Source organism: Balaenoptera ricei, chromosome 20 (assembly GCF_028023285.1).
Source record: "Balaenoptera ricei isolate mBalRic1 chromosome 20, mBalRic1.hap2, whole genome shotgun sequence".
NCBI classification, from domain to species: domain Eukaryota; kingdom Metazoa; phylum Chordata; class Mammalia; order Artiodactyla; family Balaenopteridae; genus Balaenoptera; species Balaenoptera ricei.
This window is the reverse complement of record NC_082658.1, coordinates 63415859-63442089: the sequence shown is the minus strand read 5'-3', so window position 1 is coordinate 63442089 and position 26231 is coordinate 63415859. Positions and strand designations below refer to the sequence as shown.

General features: G+C 64.0%; 1 protein-coding gene across 1 annotated transcript in view; it reads right to left on the bottom strand.

Moving 5' to 3' along the window:
- PEMT (phosphatidylethanolamine N-methyltransferase) overlaps positions 1-24152 on the bottom strand; it is a 45855-nt gene extending 21703 nt beyond the window's left edge. The window contains exons 1-2 of the mRNA XM_059906670.1: positions 23972-24152; positions 15544-15651 (exon numbers count right to left, since the gene is read on the bottom strand). Coding sequence (XP_059762653.1) covers positions 15544-15651; positions 23972-24130 — 267 coding nt within the window. The 5' untranslated portion in view covers positions 24131-24152. The remainder of the gene's footprint in view (positions 1-15543; positions 15652-23971) is intronic.
- Positions 24153-26231: the final 2079 nt, after the last annotated feature.

Sequence of the window (26231 nt, the reverse complement as noted above, 5' to 3'; positions counted from 1 at the left end):
GGAAGGAGTCCAGGGCAGGGGCGGCCAGCAGGCCACGGGCAGGGAGGGCAGGAGGGTTCGGGGGGCTCTGCAGGAGGGCGGGCCTGAGCCCCTCTGTCCCAGACCGCTTTCATCTGGGAAGCAGGGAGCAGTGCGAGCCCCCCTGTAGCCTCCCCGTCACCCGCTGAGCCGGGTGGGTGAAGATGAGACGTCTGCCCCCTCTCGGCCCTGGGACCCCCAGGGGGCGGCAGCAGTGGGGTGTGGCACCTGGTCCCCAGCTCCAGAGAGCAGACAGTGGTGGCATCTGTCAGGAGGCCACCCACTCGCTGGGCGTGAAAGGTCAGCCCCAGACCTGGGCTGCGTGGCGGGGGAGAAGGCAGATCAATATTTCTACAACCACTTTCCAGGTGAAAACTGCAGTTCAGAGAGGGAAGGTAACCTGCCGCGATGCACAAAGGCAGGGCCGGGACTTGCCCAGGGGCTCTCCTCGTGAGCCCCCTGCCCAGAGAGGACGGGCATGGGCCCGGCGCCCAGCACTGCCTCGGAGAACGTGCTGGAGGGCTAGTGAAGCTCCGCCAGCCAATGTCACAAACCGGTGCCGGAGCCCGAGGGTGCAGCTAATCCTCTTATCCTGCGAGGCAGGCACGGCGCTGAGGAAAGTGCTTTGCCGAATTGTGCTCCCTCACAGTTAATCCAGAAAAAGAGGCCCCGTCTGCGTGGACTGGCGTGACACGGCCCGCGGCCCCCGGCTCGGGACGGAGATCACCAGCTGAGGCCACCAAGCGTGCTCACCTCGCTGTGGCCCAGACCCCAGCTCACCTCCTGGTCAGGCGTCCGGAGCTGGGAGGGGCCCATCTCTTAGCCATCACCAGCCTCCCGGAGCGAGCTGGGCCACAGCAGGGACACGACCTGGCCAGGGCAGGGCATCGCGCTTTGGTGGGACTGTCTTTCGTGGAAGAAAGTCGCGAGTGTGGTCTGAACCTTTCCACCAGGACAGCACCCACTCCTGAACCTGTGTGGCATCCAGGTGTGAGCGGGGCTGAGCCAGGCCTGGCGCCCCTCGCTGCTGAGCAGTCACTAGGGCCTGAGGCCACCGGGGCCACGATGCCGTCCCTTGGGGACGCCACCCCGTCTGGGGGGACCTGACGCCAGGAGGGCTTGGGGACGCGGTGCTGCTCCTCTCCAGCTGCCTTCCCTCCCAGGCTGGCCTCCTCGATGCCTCTAAACCTGTTCCTCAGACCCAGAGTGGCCCCCGGACCGGCAGCCTGGGAGCCTGTTGGAAAGGCAGGCTCTCAGGACCTGCCCCAGACCCGCCGAGTCAGAGTCTGCGTGTTAAGCGGACGCCCTGGGATGGCGAGGGCGCTGTGCTGCTCCAGGACACAGCGGGGACCCTGCAGCCGCTCGCTCCCGACGCAGCTCCCCCGAAGCTGGCTCCGGGCTCCGCTGTGCACACCCACGGCCCTGCTGCACCCTCGACGACTCGGGCGTGCTGGTGTGTGAGCCTCCTTCCCGTCTCCCCACCCGCGGGATGACCCCTGGAAGGTGCTGTCCTAGCAGCAGCCGCGGAAGGCATCACACACACACCCCTCGGGCCGTCCGGGGCTCAGAGTATGGCTGCAGACAGACGGCAAAACCAAGCTCCTGCCTTCCTTGACCTCCGAGCTTGACGGGGCACGGGCACGCGACTCTCTGGGGATGCTGGTGGCCGTCAGGTCCTTGTAACAACAGGCTTTGCGCCTCGGAGGAGAGAGCTCGCAGGTGGAGCTCCTGCTTCGGCGAACCTCGGGAACGGCCTTCCCAGGAGAAGTCAGCACCTCTCACGACGGCTGGGTGGGATCAGAGCACAGCACCTACTGTGTGCAGCGCCCGCCCGGGGACCTTCTCAGTCCTCGCCGCCACCCACGAGGAAAGCACTTCAGCTTACACACAAGGGAACAGAGGCACAGAGAGGTTAAGTGACTCACTCAAAGCCACACAGCTGGAAAGTGGGAAAGCCCAGCCTTGAACCCAGAGCCTGTCTCTAGCCACTAAGCCCCTGGGCCTCCGGGCTGTTCCCCCTGCCCCCCACCCCGATCTGCTGGCACCAATCTCCAGGACGGGCTGGACTCCAACAGCCCCACCAGCCCCGACGCCCTGCAGGGCCGGGCACGATGGCTCGGGGCCCAAGAGCCCTTTCCCACCGGACCAGGAGCTTCCACCGCGTGAAACCCGGGCGGAGACGCGGGCAGTTTGCTGTCACCGGAGCCAGACACGCTCGTGGGAGGGAGGGGAGGCCGCGCTGGTGACGGAGGTGACGCTCCGGTGCCCCTTCCAGAGCTGCCACGGCCCCAGGCCCTTGGCCTCACCAGGCGTCTCCCAGTCCTGAGGGCCACTGGTGTCCCCAGCTGCCCCCGGGCGGCACGTCGCCGGATCCCCGACCAGGCCCCACCCCACAGAGCCTGACCTCTCCTGGGCACGTCAGGCGGGCCGGCCGGGACCACCGACATGGAGCCCAGCCCTACGGGCCACCCCCGGGCAGGCCTGCTCCGTGCCGGCGACCCAGGCCACCCAGCGGCCACAGGCCCCGCGTCCCCACACGTCCATCTGCCTGGACGCCACAGCTTCCTGCACGTCCTGGCCACCCGGAGGGGCTGCCCGCCGCCCTTCGCCTGCTGCTGGCCATGCTGAAGACCCTCCTCTGGCTGCCCCTCCCACCTCATCCTGCATCCTGGGTCCAGGCCTCACCTCGTCCCGACTCCGGACCACAGGGCCTTGATGGCCTCCCCTGTCCCCGGGGCCGGGGGCGGGCGGCCAACGCCATGACTCACCCGCTCGTTCCAGAACACAGAACAAACCCTGCCCTTGCTTCCAAAGTTTGCTCACAATGTTCTCTCTCATGATAATGAGGTCGTGCTGAGGCAGGAAACGTCCTTAGCTTTGGGGATGCAACAACGCAGGGGCAGCAACTGGGCAGGATGTCCTGGGACCCGGGTGACAGCAGGCCCGTTCTCGCCACTGTTCCGCATACTTAAAATGTGCAAATTAAAAAAACAGTTCCCTCTGCCCAGGAGCCTCCCGTCCTCGGGGGTCTCCACTCTGCCCCCTCCATCCCCTGGGCCACATGCCGTCTTCTGAGCCCCGGAGTCTTTTCTGGAGGCGCCCCCCTCTTCAAGCAGCCTGGGAACCCCGGGGAGGGGCCTCTTCCTCTCCGAGCCTCCCGGGCGTCCTGCGCTCGGACACTGGCCAAATCCCCGACCTGCTAAGTGCCCACGTCCACGGCCGCCTCTGCGCGGGCGGTGGGCGGGGGCAGGCAAAGCCATGGCTCACGGGGGAAAGAGGGGAGCGACAGCGCCGGGGAGAGAGTGTCCCGCAGCCAAGGTGCGGCAGGAACCTGCTGGGCACCGTCCCGCCCCGGCCCGGCAGCCCAGAACCCACCGGACGCACATTCAAATGGCCTGGGGGCCTCCCGGGAGCAGCGGGGCTCTCTGTGCAGAAGCAGATGGGGCCAGGCCGGGGGTGGCGGGCGTGACAGATTTAAGCAAAACGCGGAGGCTCTGACTCCTGCTGAGTCTGCCGCGGGCGCGAGTGCGGGGCTGTGAGCAGCAGTCTGGAGCGGCCCGTCCCGCACACAGCCCCGCCGGCCACCAGCCTCTCGCCCGGGGACCGGCACAAAGATGCCGGGAAGCCAGTGGAGCCCAGGGAGGGGGCGACCCCACCGTTCTCCCCAGGCGGGGTGGGAATCAACAGGCACGTTTGTCAGTCCAGGGGCTCAGCCTGTAAGAGGGGAAGAGGGGCTGCCGTTCCAGGGGAGGGCTGACCCCGCCTGTGGCCCCCGGCTTGTGACCTGGAGGCCACCGCCAAGTCCCAGCGAGCTCCTGATAACTGCTGAGCTTCTGTGCCGACATATGCACTCGGCGTCCTCACAGCTGCGCAGCTCAACGCTGAGCCGGGATCCTTCACTTGGCCACATGCCGACCCGGGCCCTGTCCACTGGGCTCCATCTGGCTTCCTCTCCTTCTAAAGGGCAGAAGCGAGGTGGCCAGGGAATGGGCCTCTGCACAAGTCTCCATGACCTTCAGGACTGAGCCCGGTGACCCGCTGAGGCTGGGGGAGCCCGTGGTTTCTCCAGGACCGGGGCTGAGCACCCCTCCTGCTCCCGGTGCTGCGGGCCAGGCACGGCCTCCTGGGGCAGAGACTCAGGACAATTAATCCAGCACTGAGGGGCACCCGAGGGACGTATTTACAGAGCAGCCGAGGCCAGGCCAGTCTCCCTGCGCTGCAGGCCTGACCCCCCCGGCCCCGGCAGCCAATGGGCACCGAGGAGACCAGGCCAGCGTGGCCTCTGCCCTCGGGCCCTCCAGTGCGGGGCAGATGTGCTGGGGATGTGATCGCCAGAGAACGGGCGCTGGGAGGAAGAATAAATTGGGGTAGGGCCGTGGGGAGGCCTCTCTGGCAGGTGACCCTCACTCGAGGCCTGAGGGCTGAAAAGGAGACCCACACAGAGCACAGAGAGAAGGGTCCTCCAGCAGGAACATGTGGCCTGCAACGCCCCGGGGTGCTGTCCGGACCAGACCAGCGGAGTCCCGTCTAGCCGGCCAGGCCACGTGCCGGCCTGGGGGGTGGGGGGCGGAGTGGGCCAGGGTTCCCCTCTGCACCTCGGACATGGTATTTAGCAGGTAAGCTGTCTTCACCAGAAAGCGCCAGAGGCGCTGGGAGGGACACTGCAGTCGAGGTGACAAAGGGAACCACACGTCGGGGAGGAGCTGGTGGAACAAAGGAGCCAGAGAGAGAGGAAATCTGAAACCCCAGATGCCGCGGGATCACAGGGGTCGAACAAGGAACCCCCGGCGGCCAGGGCCCACCGGCACCACCTGCTCCTCGCAGGAACCCCGGCTGATCAGGACCCGCCGTCCACAGACCGGGCTCGGAGGCTGCCCGCACCGGCAGGGAGCAGGTACGAGGCCGGGGGCCGCGCAGAGGGGCCGAGCGGCATGGAGAGGGCGGGGGGTCATCTCGCCTGCGGCCCCCAGTGGCCTGGAGCCCCGCGGCCAGCGGCCAAATGTGTGGATGCAGGCCTTGAAGACGGGCGGGACACAGAGGCGCCACAGGCCGCGCACACACCCGATCTGGAACATCTGTCCAGAAGTCTCCCGGACCCAGCACTGGGCCCTGGGAGGTGTGCGTCCTGGTCACGGCCACGCAGCTCCCAGAGGCTGTGACGTCCTCACCGCCCCCCCACCCCCCGCCCGGCAGCAGAGAAGCACAAAAGGGCTGCGTCCTGATGGAAACCCAATCCCCTCGCAGAGCCCTGCGACTGGGGACAGTCTCTCCTCACTGAGTACAGCCTGGGTCAAAATACCGTGTTCTGTGCTAATCGCCACTCCCCCACCGCGGGAACATTCCGGGGACCTGAGGGGGGGCTTATGGCTCTGCGTCCCCCGAGGACGCGGCAGACAGAACACAGAACAGCGCGGCCCCTGCCCGCAGCGCGACAGCACGCTCTCTCCGGAAGACCCTGCACAGCCTCCCGAGCCGCTGCTCAGCCCGGGCTGAAGCAGGAGCCCCAGGGGCCTCGTGGATGCACGGCTGAGGCGGCTCAGGGACTCCTGCAGCACCCAGGGGTCAAGGGTCGCGCTCAAGCCACCAGCCAGTCGGCTTCGGGACGTGGGGCCCTGGGCCTCCCTGCCAGCTCCACCAGTCACAGCCACACGGTCCGGTGACTGGAGGTTCCGGGTCCAGGAGCAGATCCTGGACATGCGCAGATAAGCGGGATGAGCACGTCTACTTTAGGGCTGTTTACGGGGCAAAGTGTGACATCAGGTGCTCGTCCACGGCTGGGGGCCTGGTGAGTGAATGACAGGACATCCCCACAAGGGGCTGGAAGAGTGAAGGGGCCTCTGGGTGTGAACGTGAATGGCCTCCAAAACCCACTCAGAGGGGCTGTGAGGACAGGGCCCAGCGCTTAGGGAACCCTAACAAAGGCCAGTTCCCACCATTGCTCTAAGATCAGTGTCCTCTGCTTTCCCGAACGAAAGGATGAGGGACCTGCAGGGGCTGCGGTGGGTGCAGGTGGGCATCTCAGGGCACACGAGCCTCCACGCAGGGCACGTCCGGGGCCTGGGGCAGGGGTCAGACAGCCGTTCTCACCATCCGCCTTCCGCAGACGGTGGACGGTGCACATGCGTGGCCAACATTTAAACATTCAACGTCCTAAACTGCAGAAAGACTAAAACAAGTGACCGTGCCCAGGGGGAGGGGCAGACGGCAGGGACCCCGGGGGGTGGGGGGGGCCGGCTGCAGCGATCGATCCTGCATCTTCGAGGCCGACCAAGGGGAGGAGGGTCACGCCGCTCTTCCCAGGTGCCCCCCCCGCGGGGAACGGCGACTCCCGCCTCAGGGGGACATGCTCTCACTTCCCACATGATTCTAACAAGCCCCAAACAGCAGATAAGTGGCAGGTCAGGAGGGAGATGTGGGCAGCGGACGTGACAGCCGGCGAGGGGTCAGAACCACTGGACAGCCCAGGGCCCGCCTCCCAGCCCCAGGGCCAACGAGCCGTCTGACCCCTGAGCAGGCCGGGGGCCTGTGTGAGCTGAAAGCTTTGCTGAGCACCAGCAGGTTTATTGCCCAGAGCAGGTTCCTCCCACAAGGTGCTGGACAAACCCACCTCGTCCGCCCCGTGACGCGTTCTCCAGCGTCGAGGCCTCAGCCCACCTGCTGGCCCGTCTGCATCTCCGCTGAGCTCCGCCCGGGGGGGGGGGGGGGCCCCAAGAGAGAAGCTCTGCTCCTATCCGCCCCCCGAGGCCACGGGCAGCCCTGTCAGGTGACAGGTGACGTGATGCTCCCCCAGGGAACGTGCTGGCTTCAGAGTTAAGGGCTGAAGCCAGGCTGCCCTCGTTCTCTCTCTCTCTTTAATTATCCTGCAGTTTTGACATGCACACCCAAGGTCTAAAATTAGGCCACTGGATCTCACACCTGACTTTCCAAGCTCCCCGTTGCGGGGGCGGGGGTCAGCACTGACCCGGGAAGGTGTCAAATCCGTGTCGGGGAACAGTGTCTTCTAAACACGCTGTTCCAGCCCCGCCTGCTGGAGGGCTGCCCACCTGTGCACCACGGCCCGCGGGGTCCCAGACACCCACCCCCGCGGCCGCTCACCACTTCCACAAAGTCAGGCCTGAAGGCGCCTGGCAGGCGGCGGGGTTAGAAAGGCTATGAGGTCCCCACCATCCCCACCGTGTCCTCGGGACCAAGTGCTGAGACCCTCCGTGCAGGCCACACTCAGACTTGGGCCAGAGAACCAGGGTCAGGGCTCCAACTGCCCCCGGACGGGGAGACCCGGACAGTGTCCTCTGCCTGTCACCTGGCCACGGGGTCGCCGTCTGGGCTCCGCTGAGGGAAGGCAGGGAGCACCTGCCCTTTTCCCTTCCTCGCCCGTGAAGGTCGCTGCGACTCCTCCTGTTTCCTGAGGAGGCTGAGGACTGCCCCCACGCCGGAACGCCTTCCCACGCCATCAGGGTTTGTTTTGGAGGGACCCGAATTCTGCACCCGTTAAGCCCACAGTGCTCCGAGGAAGGGCCCTGCCCCTGCTCGTGGCATCCGTGTGGCCACCTCCGGGAGGACCACGGTCCTGCCAGCCAAGCAACCCCGGTGCTTTCAACCACACCCCTTCCTCTCCCCTCGTCTGTTTCTCGGGAAGCAGTTTGTGCAGGTATTTGGCCGTCAGGACACGGAGACAGCATTAGGGGATCGGGTCCCTTCACCTCCGCCACCAGCCGAGGTGTGAGATCTGACCTCTGTCCTTTAGCGAGCAGCCTGACGGTCGATGGGGCCGACACTTACATACTCCCCACCCTGCTGTCGGGCCGCCTGCCACGGGCGCAGAGGCGCTGATGCGGCACCTGGGCATGGCTAACGTGGAGCACCTGTCCCGGAAGGTACGGCGAGGCCAGCAGGGTGGGGGCCTGCCCCGAGCCGGGCCGGCAAGTGCAGCCCTGTCGCCGCAAGACGGCATCACTGCCCAGGCAGCCCAGCCACGAGGGACGGCCAGGGCAAGGCCGACAGAGGGCACCAGGTGGCCGGAGAGGAAGGAGGGGTGGCAGCTGCCGGCCGGCTCCAAGCGAAGTTCTATTCAAACCTCGAGGCCCTGACGACTGTGCCTGTTTTACAGATGAGAAAACCACGGCTCAGAAAAGCGAAAAATCCTGCCCAGGTCCCGGCCAGGAGGCAACAGCAGCAGGACAGGCTGGTGTGCTCAGAGGCCCACGCCCCTCCCCGGGCCGGCGAGACGGGCAGGGGGGACTCGGGGGCGGGCGGGGGGCACGGCGGCACCGGGCTCCTAGGGCCGAGCGGGCCAAGGACGGGCCCGAGGACGTGCAGCCGCCCTGCCCCGGGCACCCCTTCCAGGCAGCTGCCCCTCGTGGCCGCCCCACTCGCGGCCCTGCCCACAGACAGGCCATGTGCCGTCGTAACACTGACACAGGCGGGGCGGGCTGCACACCAGCCAGGAAGCCGGCGCGGGGCACGCTCGTGCACCCCAGGCTGCAGGGGGCGGGGCTGCAGGGCTGGACCCCCAGCAGGTGCCGTGAGGGCCTCTTCGGCCAGCAGGGCCCCGGGTCCTGCCCAATCTGGGCCAGGCCAGGCCGCCACATAGGGCTGTGTCTGCGCCAGGCAGGCCCTCCGGGGGGTGGGACGGGGCGGGCATGACACACGGGAGCGGAAGCCCCAGCTGCCAGGCCCAGCGCTTGCTCTCACAGCTGTGTGACCCGGGCAGGTCAAGCCACCTCTCTGGTCCTCCGCTGCTGCTTCTGAAAAGCCTGGGGTTGACCCGCCCCCACCCCGGGTCTGCACATCAAATCCACTGGGGGGTGGTGACAGTGATTCTCCCTCCCAGGACGGCCATCACCGAGTGCGCCCCACCCCCAGCACCCCCAGTCCCAGGGCTGTCCTGCCCCCGTCACTGCGGTGTCACTGCAATCCCTCGGTCCCCTCCCCTCCCTAGGGCTGGTGGGGAGATACAGAGCAAGGCACCACACCCAACAGCTGACTGACCCTCGCAGGCTGCCCACGCCCAGCCACCTCGCTCGTGCCTGCAGGACAAGGGCTGGACTCTTCTTACTGTAATTCACAGAACCCCCTTCCCACCCGTTATTCACCTGGAGCCCTGTGGGCGGACAGGTGGGGCGCCAGGCGAAGAACAGGTGCCCGTTATGTGCCAGGAGCAGGTCCCCTGTATATACACCTGTGGAAGGTGTATGCTTCCCAGGCTATTTTCCTACCTAAGCCGCAGGATGACCCTGAAGAAGGGTAACCCTGTCCAGCCAGGGGGCTGAGGGGCCCTCACCATCCTCACTGCGGTCCCCTCTGCCCACAAGCACAGCCCTGGAAGGCAGGAGGACCTCGCATCCCTTGTGCGCCGTCTGGTGGCCAGTTGGGGTCAGTCCGATGTTGAGCTGCAGTGGCCCTCACTGTGCTGCACACCCACCAGCCCCTGGGCCACGTGGGACCCTCTGCAGCAGGGGCGGCTGGACAGAGCGAAAGGCAGCAGAGGTGTGTACAGGCGGGGCGACCCTCACTCCCCGCAGAGCCTGGTACCCGAGTACAGGGGCTGCCCTCTGAGGCTGGCCAGAGCCTCAGACAACAGGCACCGGATCCGGGAAGTACCGTTGGGGAAGCTGTGCAGGCTCCGCCCCGCCCTCTCCTGAGTCCCTGCTGCATCAGGTGGCCTGGTTCTCCGTCCCTCTCTGCCCAGGACCCCTGTGTTCCGGCCCCCCAACTCTCGTGATCTCTGCCTCCCCGGAGCCCACACTCCAGGCTGATGCCTCTTTGGAGAAACCACAAGAATCTCAGATCCGGCAACACGGCGAGGCCAGGGGCCTTCCCTGAGGTGCCGTGGGCATCCATCGCCAGGGTCTTTGGGCCGGCACTGGACCACCTCGCATCCTAGCCCTCCTGAGGCTCAGAGTGCCAGGGCAGGGGACCAGGAGGCGGGATCAGAGGAAAGGTGGCAGGAACGGGGCTTCCCGGGCCCCACAGCGGGCAGCGGCCGGACACCACGGGGAGCCCACGGCACCTCCAGGCGCTACGTGGCCCGGCGTCGGCCAGCAACAAGCCCACCCATCACCCCTACATCTCAGAGCCTCTCCCAGGCCAATTCCTGATCCCTGGAGGCGAGGAAAGGGCCACCAGCTACAAAACACTCTCCACGATGTATCCCTAGGCCATGCAGCTTTTCTGGGCATAAGACACTGGGACAAGTGAAAGCACTTGGCCTTCAGCTCAGGCAGCAGCTCTGGGAGTTTGCGCTGGTACAAGAGGGCTTCCAGACGCGCCTGCACCTGGGACGCGCCTGCACCCAGGCGGCTCCCATGGCTGCTTCTCCTCTGGGCCAAGTATGCCCGGGTGCTTCCAGACCCTTTCACACCCATTGCCCTCCCCCCACAGCCTGGCAGCCCCCCTTGAGAAAAGCTGGGCAAAGGCCACTCCTCCAGAACTAAGATGAGGCAGCTGAGGCCCAGGTCAGAGCAAGTCAGCAGTAAAATGAGACAAAAACCCAAGCCTTGGACATTTTCCCCGGAATGTCAGCTGGCCTCAAAGGAAGACCAGGGAATGGGGCAGAGCCAACGATACAGCCAGGTGGGCACCGTGCGGCCAGCGAGAGGACCTAGCACCCCTCTACCGAGCGGAGAAACTGCCTGGCCCACGGCATCCCGGGCCACTCAGGGCTCACCTGCGATCACACTGGGCCTGCCCTTAACTCCAAGGCAGGAGCCCTCGGTCTAAGGTAGGAGGTGAAACGTAAACGTGCGAGGAACAGCGACCACAGACCTGCGGTCAGGGAGGCTGGAAGGGAGCTGGGCCACGTCTGCTCGGGGCCAGGGCTCAGGGAAGGCCAGGGAAGGCCAGGGAAGGCCTGGGAGGGAAACAGGAGGCAGGCTGGTGTGGAGGAGCCCTTCTAGGAGGGAGCAGGCCGTGCAAAGGCACAGGGGGCACAAGGAGACCACGCTTGCTGATGGCAGAGGGTAGACACCAGAGCTCCAGGGAAGGTCACAGCAGACACCCTACGGAGGTGTGGGCGGGCCCTGAAGGCTGCGGGGTCTACAGAAAGGTCGAAGCAGGAGGGCTGATCTGCTGGGAATACCAAGGGGAGGCCAGGTCATCAAACCGCCCCTCCGTGCGGGAGTGGCCCGAGAGATGACCCACCAGGAGCCCTCCCGCCACTGCAGCCACCTTGTCCCGCCCAAGCTGCTGCTACACAGGCCGGGTCGTGTCCAAGTGAGGCATCGCAGGAGAGGCGCGTCCTCTACCCACACGGCCCCCAGCAGGACTCGTGAGAAAACTCAGGCCGCATCCCTGGAGCGTCAGGATCCGGGAAGGAGAGGAAGCCCAGCTCAGGTGGGGTCTCACTGGGGCTCCGGGTGGGAGAGCCTCCCTCCTCACCCCCTCGGCCTCCGTGCGGTCCCGGCAGAAAGCAAGCTGGCCGCGTTCCAGCTGCCACGTACACTTTACCGCCACGCTCCTCGGACACCTAAAATTAGCCCAGCTGCAGCCCGTTGCCCACAGAGGACGCTGCTGCCTGGCACGGCTCTCCCTTCAGAGGGATGGGGCCGAGGGGCGGGCAGGGCTGCCTGCACCAGAGGACACACACCTACTCCCCGGAAAGCACACCCACGCACACGCCACAGGACCTCCTGCGCTCGAGCCGACGTCGCGGCCAGAGGAGCGAGCCTGGGTCCTGGTGACAAGGGGCTGAGTGTCCCCACTGCAGAGCCAGGGCCAGACACCCATCAGCTCTGCAGGAAGCAGCTCTGAGCACAGCTCGGGTGGACAGGGGAGATGCTGTTCCCCGGCATCCTGGGCGACATCGGTCGGAAGGGACGGCGGCCGGCCGGCCAGAGCCCTGTGGTCCCAGAGCCGAGGTCTCAGTGAGGCCCGGCCAGCCAGCCGGCTCCGCTCAGAGAAAAGCCCTTGCTGGGCCACAGGCCCTACCAGGAAGCCCCACTCAGCATCCCTGCAAATGCAGGACGCGCCTAGTCTAGAAACTCGGCACAGAGCCGGTGGGTACGTGGCCGTGCCCTCGGAGCCGGACTTCTGAGCCAGATGGGAGCAAGGGTGTCACACAGCCTGTCCACGCCCGGCCCAACTCCCCCGCACTCACGCGGGCACACGCGTGTACACCTCGCACACGCCCCTCGCTGCCGGCTCTAGCACGCAACCAGCTGCAGGCCGGCACTCAGGGCCCTCCCGCAGGGGACCGGCCGGCCCGTCCACTTCCCCACCCGCACCGCATCCCAGCGTCTCCAGCAGCCCAGCCTCCGGCTCGTCCCCTCGCGGCCCCCAGGCCAAGGAGCCGCACAAGCCCTCGCCCCGTCTCCTGGACCAGCTCCAGACGCCAGCTTCCTTGTAACCAACTCCGACGTTTGGATGGCAGGTCTGATGCCCAATCTTACCTCGCTGCCAGCTCCAGGAAGGCAGGCCGCCCTCTCCCAGGGGGCCTGCACGGGGCCACCCCAGGGGGTCAGGGTAAGCTGAGCGGCTGCGGTGTTTCAGAGCCGATGGGCCTCCATTCACAGACGGAGAAACCAAGGCCCAGCGGGGGCGTGAACACAGGGGCTGGGACCCCAGCCTCTGTCCCAGCTTCAGCAGCTGCAGCATCAGCTTCCCGGCCCCTGTGGGGGTCCCCGGGGCAGCCGAGCCCACCCCACAGCGGCTGACACTGAGGCAGACACCGAAGCCGCGCAGCAAACGCACACAAGGTTGCGGGGAGCCCCCTCGCCCTGGCCTTGCCCACAGCGCCACCTACCGTCCTGCTGCCCCCGCTCCCTCAAGAGCCCGCGGCCGCCAGGACTCAGCCGGCAGAACGCCCCTGTGCCAGGGCCCCCCAAGGCGCACGGGGAGCGGCCCCCTTTCTGGGGAGGTGCGTCTCCCTGCAGACCAGGTGACCTACCAGGACGAAGGGCTCTGGGGACACGGGACATCCAGGGATAAAGCGGGTCAGCCATCCTGCTCACACTTTGTCCTAGAAGGCGGGGTGCGGGGCAATCCCTGGCCCTGTTTGCGGGGTGAGGGCACGAGGGGAAGGTGGGGAGGAGCTGGCTGGTGGGGCCACGCTCAGCAGGGAGACCGGCGGCGGGGGGTGGGCAAACTCGAGGAAGGAGGGAAGGCTGGTCCAGGCCCTGGGACAGGGAGGCCTTCTCCTGCAGGTGGGGGAGGGAGCATGTCGGGGAGGTGTGGGCCAGGGCCGAACAGCGAGCTCTCTGCGGGGTCTGGACGTGCCCAGGCGCGGCCGAGCACCTGGACGCGAGGTCCTGGCACCGAGGAGATTCTGGGCCAGACAGAGACACAGGTGACACAGGGACCGCCCCAGCTGGCCCCTCTGCAGCACCCGTTCTTCCCAACATTAACCCATCCGTGCACCTGGCGGGCTCATCCCCCCGCCCCCGCGGGCCACTCAGCACCCCAACGGCGGGCTCCCCGAGAGCACTTGTGGGGTGAGTGAGCGAACAGATGACGTGCAGAGGAAGAGGAGGTCATGGCAGAGACGGGGCCAGGGACACCCCACGACAGAGGGCGGGAGGCCGCCTGCAGGCGCAGCAACAGGGATGCTGGGGCCAGGGGGGCAGGCAGCGCAGCACGTCCAGAGACGCCCCAGGAGCTGCGGCCCGGGGAGCGGGGGGGGGCCCCGCCCTGGGCCGCCACTCGCCAAACCTGGCTCACCTGGGGGCTCTGGGGCAGGCCTGAGCTCCCCACAGCCCTCGCCTCCCCCCCCATTCTGCACCAATTTCCACGGGAGGGTCTTCCCCACACGTCCAAACAATGCTGACATCAGCCGGGCGTGCTACAATTCAGCTCAATCCCAACACTCTCTACCTGGCTCACAGGACTCTGGAGACCAGTTCACTCGCTAGATGACAGGTGCGTTACGCAGGAAGCTAAAGCACACAGACCCACGGCCAGGTGAGAGGCCTCGCGGCCTCGCGGGAGGGGGCCTGCGGGGACGGAGGAGCTCTGGGGGGCGGGGGAGCGGAGCCTGCTTGGTGGGGAAACATCTTCAGGCCTCCTGGGGAGCTTTGGTCCCTCCTGCCTGAGTGGCCCTGACCTGACACAGGCCCCGGCCAGAGCTGGGGTGGCCCGCGCCTCGCCCCACGGTGATTCTGCTCTCCCCCCACCCTCCCCGCGTCCCACTCAGCGCACCTTCCCCTCCCGCAGCACCAGACAATGAAGGCTAAAGGGTGTGGCAGCCGAAAATCAGGCTTAAGTGATGTCCACGTCCTGACCTCAGAACTGGTGGAAGTTGCCTGCTCAGCAAAGAGGGGGCTTAGCTTGCGTTCAGGGTCTTGAGATGGGAGTTGTCCTGGGTCGGCGGGGCCCTGACTGCTGTCCCCCCCCCCCGTTTCCTTATAGGAGGGAGGCAGGCGGGGGGAAGATGCTGGCCTTGAGGACTGGAGCGGGTCTCCTGGAGGGGACCCTCCCCTGGAGCCGGGGGCGGACAGCCCTGCCCGCACCTGGATCTTGACCAGTACTGGTTTCAGGTTTCTGGCCCCCAGAGCCAGGGGAAAATATATTCCCGCTGTTCTAAAGTACCCAGCCTGTGGTCATTTGTTACAGCGGCACAGGAAACCAGCGGGGCGTATGAAAAAGGCCGTGTGTCCATCCCGGAAAGGAGACCAGTCTGTCTGTCGGGAGGGCATGCACAGTCTGTCTGTCGGGAGGGCACGCATATGTCTGCGTGTTGACTGCAGCCTCTTTGAGATGAGCAGCCTGCCCCCACCGGCTCTCCCCAGATGAAGAAAAGACCTAACTCGTCAACCAGACGCAAACACGTCCTGTTCTGCCCCGGGGACCGAGCGGCCACGTGAAATGAAGACAGCGCGGAACGGTGTGTGCTGACGCCGAGCCCAGGCTCGTTCAGCAGGCCGCCCTCGAGGTGAGCACAGGACGTCCACGGCTCTGCATCGGCAGACGCCTCGGGGGGCGGCCCGGGGAGCACGCCTACCGCCCCTCCCACCCACCAGAGATGCCGGACAGCAGACCAGAAACCCCAAGGGCTTCCCCCACATCCTGACAGGGGAGGGGTGTCTCCGAGAAGGGCTGGCAGGAGGGACTGCTCAGAGCCCACTCCCCGCCTACCTCCCACCCGGCCAGCCCCCCAGGCCCCCAGCCTCCGCGCGGCCCTGCACCCCCGGAAGACCCAGGCGCAGACCTGCCTCCCGTTTCTCTTGCTGTCAGCTCCTTGCCGCCCCCAGCACCCCTCAGCCCGAGGGCTGCAGACCACTCTGCAGGAGGCCTCGATTGGGAAAAGTGGTGGTGTTTACGGAGCAGGCCTGCTGCGGGGGCGTCATGAGGAGGCGGCTTCCCTGCGTGTGTGGCAGGGGGGAGCAAACCCCCGCTGACAGCTGCTGTCCGCTGGGGCCAAGATGTCGTGCGACCCCGCGGTGAGCGGCTTCCCCGGTCACCGTCCTCCCTGGGGGCCGACCTCGACGGGGAGGCAGGAGGCCGCTCCCATGCTGGCCAGAGACAGACGAGGAGAGGGAAGAGCCACCCGTCCGTCCATCCGTCCCTCTGCACAGCCTGTCCTGGGGCACTTACCACATTCCAGAAGAGCGGATTGAAAGCGATGGTGAGGACTGCAGCCACAAAGTGGGGTTCTGAGGGGTCCACGTAGCCCAGCAGCCGGGTCATAACGCAGAGGTCTGCCTGCAGGGATAGAGCCGGCGTCAGCGGGAGACCTGCCTGTCCTGCCCAGCCCTACCTGGCCGGACACGGGAGCGAGTGACAAGCCCCAGAACTCGGAAACAAAGTTACCCTCCAGGAACAGGTCAGGAGGCTTGGGCACGTCCAAGTCCAGCAAAGGTTACTACAGTGTAATCTCATAAAACGGAAGATAAAAGCCGAAACCCAACCGGCCGTGTCGTGCCTGTCGGAGAGTGGCCGGGCCAGCGGCGGAAGCACAGAGAGGAAACCAGCGGCTCTGAGGATGAGTGTCCAGCACGCTGGCGGGGCAGCGACCCCGCCGGGACCCGTGTCTGCATCACCAGGGTGACCAGGACCCAACAGAGGTGTTCAGAGGCCCCAGAGCCAACCCGAGGGGCCGACGTCCGTGTGAAGACGCTCAGCCTCCGAGAGCCAGGAAGAGGCAGATGCAGAGAGCAGCGGTGTCCTCTTCCCAGCCCCTGGACCGGCGCTCCTGAGCGTGGGGGTTCCCAACCCCGGGCGCCTGCCCCGAGCGCGCCCACACACGCGCACAGCTGCTCCTATCAGCACGCACGGAACGGGTGTGCACGCCGGGGGCTCGGGTAAAGCAGATGCGCCGTCCCCAAAGCGGCTAAACCAGGCAACTGAAACAGACCAGGTCTGGGTCAACCTGCCACGTTCTCAAACGCATGTCAAATGGACAAGGGCGCTGCAGAAGCCCAGGGCACCCTGCACCCACCACACAGCGCTGAGCGCCCCTCCCGTATGTGGAGAGGGCCAGCTTTGAGCCCCAGATTCACTGCCCCCTGTGTCCGGGGCGGGTCTCCCCACCTCCACGCTGTCGACCCTCCGGCCGGTCACTCTTTGCGGCCCCCACCCACTCCATGCCGGCCGCCCTCCCCAGCCGTGACAACCGAAAACGGCTCCAGACGTGGCCCAGATGTCCCCGGGGACAGAACTAAGACCCTGCCTCTAGGGACAAGAGGAGGAAACAGCTGGATGCGTCCAGTGTTGAGTTCTCCCTTTAAAACCCATGAGACACTGCTGACGTCCTGGTGGTCAGTGTTCGCTGAGTCCCTGCATTACTCTTTGTATTTTTCTTTTTCTTTTTAGAAATTCATGGCAGCTCTCCACACGCAATTCAGAATAACAATAAGTCTCAGCTGGAAGGTAAGTCACAAGCCTTGGCTTGCGGGGGGTGGGGGGGGTGGAATCCACCAGCCGTGCCCAGGGTGCAGAGCTGGGGGGCAGCCGGGTGCGCAAACCACGCTTCCTGCCAACGGCCCCCAGCCCTGGCCTGCCCCCCGAATCACCACGTCCAGCTTAGGGCAGCACACAAAACATGCTTCTCACCACTTGCAGACTCTTATGACAGCAACAACTCCCACGGGAGTTGATACAGCATTTCTGCAGACAAGGGTGTCATTGTCAGCCAGACTCCCTTTTACGGAGTTCCGTCCGAGGACGTCATTCCTCTGAACCAAAAGAATCCTCCTGCCTCCAGAGTGGCGAGCGTGTCCACGGGGAAGCCAATGTCCGCAAATGCCAGGGCCCACAGGGGGCCGCAGCCTAGCCCCACTCAGCAGAGAGAAGTAAAACATTCTCTCCTGCAATCGTCCCACCAACCCTAGGAGCTAAATGTTACCATCCTGACATTTTACGCATTTTACGGAGAAGCTCACTGAGGTTGCCGGTGGGTCAGATCTTCCAGGCCCCGCCACTCACAAAGCCTCGGGCTCCGTCACTTTCCACCGCGAGCCAGGAGCTGCTGCGGGGGCCAGTCCCCTCTGCGGGGGTGGGAAATCCCACAGTCCCAGGCAAAACCCACGTGCCCTCATGCTGTGCCTCCTGCCCCACGGGTGACCCTGGGCTGGGTGACCCTGGGCTGGCAGGGCCAAGAGGAGAGAGGGTAAAGGGTCAAGAGTGAGGCCCGCCCACGTGGGGAGCAGGTGCAGATGGCGTCCAGGGTCTCCCGTTCACCCAGGCCCTGGACGGTAAGCAGGAGGAAGCCGGCAGACGGTCCAGTGGCTGCCTGGGGAGCAAGGTGGGGCGCGGCCTGGGAGGGCGCAGGGCGCTTCCGGGGTGATGGAGCCTGGGTGGCGGGGACACGTGAGAGTTCTCCATCTGGGCGCGATTTCACTACGTGAATTACACCTCAGGAAAGAAGGTCAGCAGGGGAACTGGGAGCTGCCCCCTCTTTCCCCGAAGGGCCCGGGGGAAACGCTTCAGACGTTTCTAAGGATTCCACTCCTCGCCATTCAGCAGACACTGAGCGTCCCCGGGAGGCTCCACTCTGGGGGTCTGCGAGCTAAGCCCCTGCAACAAGACCAGTGCGCATCTATACAAGTTCTCACACCTCACCTTGGGCCACCACCCAGCAAGACGAGCACCGCTGTCGTGCCAGCTCAGAGATAATCAAGCCAGAGGCTCCCAGAGGCCAGGCCAGGCCAGCGCTTCCGGATTCCAGATCCCAGATTCCGGGTTCAGGCACCGGAGTGAGGATAAGTCCCGAACACTCCCAAGGAGGCCGGGCAAGCGAGCAGGAGGGAGACTGCTTCTTCGCCTTTAGGAGAGCAGAGGCGGAGGGGAAACTGAGGCAGAGCGGTGAAGCAGTGACACTGGCTGAGGTGGCCAGCAGCAGACATCCGGCCGGGGCTCCCTGTTAGGGCTGAACTGGTCAAAACTGGAACCTCGGCCCCCGCCCAGGTCCCAGGGCCCTCAGTCAACCTCTCATCCAGGAAGTATCCGGTCACCTTGAGGGGGGATTTGCGTTGCCCAGAGAAGGGCCCACCGCGCAGGAAAGAATGACAGACAAGTCAGGTGGCAGCAGAGGGCCCCCTCCTGGCTTCCCGCTCCAGAGGCCTGCAGGTCCCTTCCCGGTTGCTGTCACCCCCAAAGCCCGCTGGGAAGGGTGCCCTCCCGGGTCAGGCAAGAGCAGAGCAGGAGGGTCCCAGACCCCCGCCCCATCACCCTGTACCCCTGTGGGCCACCTCGACTAAGGGGAGGGGCCCAGCGGGGCCCACCCACCCTCTGCCCAACCTGATGAACGCAGCGGAAGTCCTGGCCTTCCGCTCCCAGTAACCCTAACAACGGAGCCCCCCCGGCTCCAAGGTCATGGGCCGCGGAGTCCCGGCGCTGGAACAGAGAGGAGACGGGCTACCTACCGCTGCCCAGGCAGCGCTCCCGCGAGGGGCTCAGCAGCTAGAGCCGATGCCGCTCACCGTGCGAGGGTCAACAGCACCCAGGGTCACATTGTGACATCCAAACAAACAGCAGGGGCGCAGGGAATCAAAGTCACATCGACCGCAGGTGGGACCCACGTACCGCTCACTGCCGAGGGAAGGGGACGGGGTGGGGGCAGCGGGGCGGGCCTCCAGCTGGACCCTCCGGCCCCGGGCCTTCTCGGTGATTCAGGAGACATTTACCGGGAAACTTCTGCTGCAAGCCCCGAGCCTGGCGCACACACAAGAAGGAGCGGCCACAAAGAAGCTTTATACTAAGGCGGCCGCGACCTCATGGCCGGGGCACCAGGCACAGAAGGTCTCTGGGCAGCGGATAATCCAGGCTGGGCTGGGGGCTCCCCCTCACCCTCCGGGAGGGGCCACAGGAAGCTCCGTGACCCATCTCCGCCCAGGGGGATGAGAGGGGAAAACAGGTGCCAAGGTACAAGGGGCAGAGGGTGCTTGTAGGTCCCCTCCCTGTGCGCCTGATGCCAGCGCTACAGACAGATGCTCTCTGGAGGGGCCCTCGGGGAATGCTCCCTTCCTAAGGAACAGCCAGCGAGGGGTGCGGCCCACACGCTGGGATGGGGGGCGAGCCAGCCCTGGAGACCACCTGAAGGCTCTGCTTTCCTACGATACAGACAGCGGCCAGCGGCTGCCCCAGTGTCCCGAATCCATGACTCTTTCCAGGAAGCTGTTTATTCACACTCTTCCTCCAACGAGCCTGTCCTGGGCCATCTGCAGAGAGGCTCTGAGGGCCCGTGGGGTCCCGCGTCCATGGGGCAAGATGGGCCCTTCCCGGGAGTGGGTCTGGGGCCTCCTCTCCTCTGCGGGGCCGTAAGCCGCAGACCTCTCTCTACATTCGCCCTCAGGGGCCCCGGACAGGCCCTGCAACGCTGGTGCCTAAGTCTATTTACCTAAGGACGCATTCTGTGTCCAAGGCAGTAGTGACAGGAAGCCAGCTGACCGAGCCCTGGACAGGGCTTTGCAGAGGCGGCAGAGCCTGTCCTGAGACAGGGCCCAATGCCCTGTGGGAACCTGGGCAAACTTTGATGGGGGTGGCACTTCCTTCCTGGGACCATCAGGAGGATTAAGTGAGATGATACAGGAAGCTCACTTATTACTCTGTGACTGAGTCCGCCCACAACCCTGTGAGACATGCCCATTTTTCAGACTGAAAAACTGAGGCTAACACATGAAGCCAAAACAGGTAGGCAGAAAATCGGTGAGGACAAGGTGGGCCTGAGCACCAGCCCCCCATAACAGCAGGAGGCACGTCCCTCTCAAGTGCACATAAAAGAAAAAGAAAGAAAAGGTAAAAGTATGTATGTTCTTGAACCATAACAGAATCAGACTAGAAATCAATACCAGAAAGATCCTTGTTAAAGACCACAAGTAGGGGGCTTCCCTGGTGGTGCAGTGCTTAAGAATCCGCCTGCCAATGCAGGGGACACGGGTTCGAGCCCTGGTCCGGGAAGATCCCACATGCCACGGAGCAACTAAGCCCGTGCACCACAACTACTGAGCCTGCGTTCTAGAGCCCGTGAGCCACAACTACTGAGCCTGCGAGCCACAACTACTGAAGCCCGCGCGCCTAGAGCCCGTGCTCCGCAACAGGAGAAGCCACCACCATGAGAAGCCCACGCACCGCAACGAAGCGTAGTCCCCGCTCTCCGCAACTAGAGAAAGCCCACGCGCAGCAACGAAGACCCAACGCAGCCAAAATAAATAAATAAATACAATACAATACAATAAAAATAAAATAAAGAACACAAATAGGGACTTCCCTGGTGGTCCAGTGGTAAAGAATCCGCCTTCCAATGCAGGGCATGCAGGTTCGATCCCTGGCCAGGGAGCTAAGATCCCACATGCTGCGGGGCAACTAAAGCCACAATTACTGAGTTTGCGTGCCTCAACTAGAGAGCCCGCGTGCCACAAACTACAGAGCCCACGCAGTCTGGAGCCCTCACACCACTACTAGAGAGAGAAGCCCTCACACCACTACTAGAGAGAAGCCCACGTGCCACAACAAAAGATCCCACATACCTCAACGAAGATCCCGCGTGCCACAACTAAGACCCAACGCAGCCAAAACACATAAATAAATATCTTTTTAAAAAAAGAAAAGAACATCCATACTGACAGACGGATGAGTAAAGCCCTACGATCATCTCAACAGAGGCAGAAGAAACCGAGGCTCTGCCCGTTTACGTGACTTGCCCAAGGTCTGGACTCTGACCCAAAAACACTGAAAACAAAAACTATGTCCTTGAGAACTTCACACAGTAAGTCGTCCAGAGAAATGGCCTGATGTTTATTCTAACTAATGTGATAACGCCAAAAGAGTTTGAAAAACAACTCTGTGTAGCAGGCAAACATCTCTCCCTGGAAGGCAGCTCCTACCTGCCCCTGGGATTTGCCTCCCAAATGGTCACAGATGAGTCACAAACAGGGACTGTGCAGCCCAAGGGGCCTGTCGCCCAGCATGGTCTCGATGCTGCCTGAACACAGGGGCCTTGCCTTCTGAAGAGCACCCACCCTCAGGTGGGCTGCACTGTACAGCTGACAAAGGTCCCATTTTACAGAGCAGGTAACTGAAGGGCCCCTCTTGACACCTACACCACCCATCGCTCACAAGGGCTGGAGAACCATCTGGAAACGGGCATGAAAGGGGCTCCCCGACTGTGCCCTGGCAGCCTGTGCTCCCAAACAAGCCAGCACCCCGAGGCCCCGCTGGAGCCCCTCAGTCCGGCTCCATCGCCCACCAGCCAGCGGGCTTCACTCAGCTGCCGAGCTGAGGAGCCTGGCTGAGTCCCGGGCAGGGAGAGCCTTGGTCGATGAGGCTGCAGCGGGGACGCGCGCAGCCCAAGGGGGGACTTGCTAAGCTCAAAACAAAGCCCAGGTTCCGCACCAGCTGGAGCAGGCCCAGGAGCTAGTGGTCAAGGGCACTGTGCCCATGGTTGCACGTCAGCACGCGTGTGGCTGCTGAGGACGTGCGGTGCCACGTGATGAAATGACATATTTTACGTATTGGGTCAAATATATCGTCAAAAGTAATGCACCGATTTCTTACTTTTTCAACCGTGGCTACTAGAGTTTAGATTCTCAGCGTGACATATTACCGCCAAGGGATGGCGTGGGGCCAACGCGCCGCCATCATGCAGCTCAGACGCCCGGCTGCAGAGGAACCATCCCGAGGATGACATCTCTCAAAACCAGACGTTTTCACTGAGGAGGGAGGAGGGCTGCCAAGTAGGACAAATACACAACGTTCAACGTTGTTGGCAACAGGAAGCTTAACTGTACCAATAGGGCTGCAGTGGAAAAAACGGAATGTTAGCCAACGAGGGTCACCCTGACCTGTCCCCTGAAAGGTTCCCAGATCGCTCCAACTGCACAGACCCACAGGGAAGGGAAGAAGAGCAGAAAAGACCTTCCTCCACATACCCAGGAAATCTCCCCCTCCCCCACTGCTAGCTCTAGAACATAGGCCTTGCTCAGACCTGAGGGCAGGCAGGACCCTAACCCTGCAGCGGGGCCCACTGCCTCCTTGATTTCCACCAGAAGCCCCGAAGGCTTCCCCACCTCCGGTTAATGGTGTCCCATCCTTCCCCGGAGTTCTCATCCATGAAGCATCCACCCCAAGCCAGACAATGCCGAGGGTCCCCTTTGGCATTCCAAGTGCCCTCTCCTTGCCCTTCTCAAGATCTGCTGGGATCGTCCTCCCAGGATGGCTGGTGACAATCCACTGGATCTGGGTGCCTATTACACAGGCGAGCTCACTCTGAACACGCCTGAGCCGTGCGGTGTGACCCAGCACTTCAAGGAAAGTTCCCTGAAATTATAAGTCTTCCTCTCTCCTTGGTTTCCCACCCATCCCCTGGGACAGTCCTGCACTCCCTGGGGACAGACGCTAGGCTTATCTTTGTTCTTGAACAAATACTCCTCCTCAAGGCCTTGGCTCTGCCAGCCCCCCGACCAGAGCACCTGGGCCCCCACCCCCCAGGGCATATCACTCAGGGCTCAGATGAGGTCACCTCCTCAAATAGGGACCAGCTATCTCAGGATCTCAACCCACCTCCCCACAAGCCAGTTTCTAAAACATTGACCAGCTTTATCTCCGGCAGAGAATTTTCAGTTTCCAGCCTCAGTGGAGTGAAAGGTCAGTGAGAGCCGACAAAGAATGTCGCCTGCCATTCCAGTCAACAAGGGAAGTCGCCCCCCCATCAAGCCATCGGCTGCTGCTGCCAACCCCACAATGCACCCTGAGGGGGATTCAGGATGGAGAAAAACAGGAGACAGGCCCCAGGCAGTTAAGATGCAGATTTAAGGAATAATTTCAAGGAGCCCAGACTCTTGCATCTTCCCACAGATAGAAAAGTGCTAAAATCACGTACAAGACTGTTTTTTTGTGATTAGCAGTAATCTTTTGATGTTCGACGTGGGTTTTTTTCCAGCAAAAACTCCTATATATCCTGGCTCCTCCTCAGAGCTACTGAGAGGCTCTTTCCGGGGCTATAGTCCTCAGTAAGGCCCCCCCAAAACACAACTCGCAACCATTAGGTTGTGCGTTTTTCTTCAGTGGACACCTGCTCTCGATCGGTACCGGCTGTACCAATGAATGGACCACAAAAGGCGGCCTCGGGCAGGGACCTCTCGAGGGCTCCACGGGTAGTGGCTGACGCCGAAAAGGTGAATGTCTTGTCTCAGAGGAGACTCTAAGGGCCGGGGCCAGGGGCCCGGCTGGTCTTCAGAACCAGGTCCGGCCTGGCCCATCCCGGCCCGGCCCGCTAGGGGCTCCGCAGGCCGCGAACTCCCCGCCCGTCCACCCGGGAGGAGGCCTGTCCTCCGGCCTCAGCTCGGGGTGCCTCCTCCCCGGAGCCTAGCGATCCCGTAGGTGCACACGTGTACGCGCTCCCACGCGCGGATACGGGTGCGGACACGCGCACTCGCACTCACACACACGCACCCGCGGTCCCGCCCCGCCCCCGTTGCCTGGTAACGGCGACACCGCCCCCGGGCGTAGGCGGTGGCACCGCCCGCCGCGGACCCAACCGCCCTAGCGACCCCCCTCCTGGCCCCGCTGCTGGCGTGGTCGGTACCTTCCTGAAGTCCAGGTTGCCGAGGCCCCCGCAGCAGTCGGGCGCCGCCACCGAGCTGCGCATGGGCCCCGCCCGGCCCGGACCCATCGGCCGCGGGCCGCCTTGCAGGGACCAAGCGCGGGCCTCGCGGCAGCTCCCAACCGCCAGAACCGGCCCCATCGCGCCCGGGAAGCGCCGCCGGCCGCGGCGCTTTCCCAGTGACCGCGCTTCCCCGGCCTTCTGGGAAATGTAGTCCCCGTCCCCGCGCAGCGCCGCGCTCCCGGGCTCGCACCAGCCTCTCGCGGAGCAGAGAACTACAAGTCCCAGGGCCGCCCGTTGCGGCGCCGGCCAGTCCCGAGTAGGCCACGCGGCTGCTGGGCACCCCCGCCCGCCGGCCCCCGGCCCCCGGCTCCCCACTCGGCCCGCCAACTGACCTGGTGTCCCTGTCCTTGGCCGGCTGCGGCGGGTCGTAGGTTTAAGTAGCGCCCTGCACAGCCCCGCAGACCTGGACTTTGGCCGGCTCGGCCCCCCGCCCCTCCTAAGGCTGCCTGTGGCGGGGGGCGGGCACACCCCGCAGCTCCCGCCCCCCCCCCAACCGGTTGCGACCCCTCCTCCACTGGCCCTCGAGCACTCACCGGGGCTGCCCTCACCGTCCCCTGGGAGATGAGAGCCGAGCAGCAATCAAGGATTATAGCTTGATGCGGGCTGGGATGGCAAAACGGGGGACACTGCCCTGGAATGCTCAGGGAAGGGCCCGAGGGAGGCCTGTGCGCAGGAGAAGGTGGCAGACATGCAAATTGCGGGGGCAGGGGGAGGGACCACCTGTGCAGGTGCCGGGAGACAGACAAGAGGGGTCCTCAGTAATCCGGAAAAGGCTGGGGTAGTGGTGGAGGGGGGACAGCGGGAGGGAAGGGGTTTAGAAAAGTAGGCGGGATTTTAGCTGGTTGGGTCCCAAGAGAGCCCCTTTTGTAGCTAGGTGTCACATACCTGGGAGCCCTGGCAGTCCCTCTGCTTCCTGATTCCGGCCCACTTCTCTCCCCCTTGGCCCTCAGCACCTGCCAGCCCAGGGCATCTGTGAGCTGCCACCGTGTGCCCACCCCTGTGCTGACCGCCACAGCATCCCTAGGATGGGGCAGGCCCACCAAGAGACAGGAAGGGTGCTGGCCTTGGTGCATGCACTAGCTCTGTGGTCGGAGGCAACTTTCGTTTTCTCAAAAGTAAAAGGGAAATACCTGCTGGTAAAACCCACGGCACAGGACCTGACCCGTGGGAAATGCTTGAGAACCACTGGCCACGAACGCGCTGGGCGCACAGCAGGTGCTGCAGGGCTGGTTCGCCCACTGACCACCCCGTCAGGGTGTCCAGGCAGGGCCTTCCGGAACCAGAGCCGATTCTGGGGAGCCCGCCAAGGGGGAGGGCCCCCAGGGAGCACTCCCCCCCCAACCCCGACTACAGTCTGTTTCACCCAAGCCCCAGTTTTCTCCCCACCTACCAGGCCACTCTCCTCCCCCCCACCCCCCATTCTTTTATTAAGCCAGGAAAATTAGTTTTTGTGTGTTTGGTTTATCTGGGAACAAAGAAAGGTAAATGTCAGAGGTCACACCATAGCTGATGCAACTAGAGGAATCCACTCCTCCACCCCTAACCCACCCCCACCGCTCCCGCTCCATGAAAGGAACACACCCAGACGTGCAGAAGCCAAACTCAGCTTCCAGTGTGATCGATCGGGACTGTTCAGATCAAAAACCTCCTGCTGAAGATATCTGGGGGCAGAAGTCTTGCCTGGCCCTTTGAAAACTCCCAGGTCTGAGTGTGCAGGGGAGTCCCCAGGCCGACCTCTCTCGGGGGAATATGCCTTTTCCGGCATCCCTGGCAAACAGAGACGTCACTTCTGAGGCCGCATGCTCCTCCGTTGGACAGGATGTTTGTTCCAGATCCCAACCCAAAGTCCCTCTTGCTGGAGCTTTAACAAACAGCCCCTTTCTACCCTCAGGGTTATCTCTCTTTGCCCCTTGATAGCTCTTCCGATATGGGAGCCATTTATCAGGAGTGTCTCCCAGTCAGCTCCAGGACAAACATCTCCAGGTGACCTCTCTGGCCAGGAGTTTGACCTTTGCTGGGAGGGGATCAAAGCTAACAGCCATTTCTTTGCCGTCCGTCCTCCCTGCCCCAGTGGCCCTGGGTCTGACTGCCTGGCTCCCAGCAATCACCAAAAACAGCTTTTATTACTAAAATTAACATTTGCTTATTGAGTGGCCTTGGGTAAAACCTAAACCTTCCC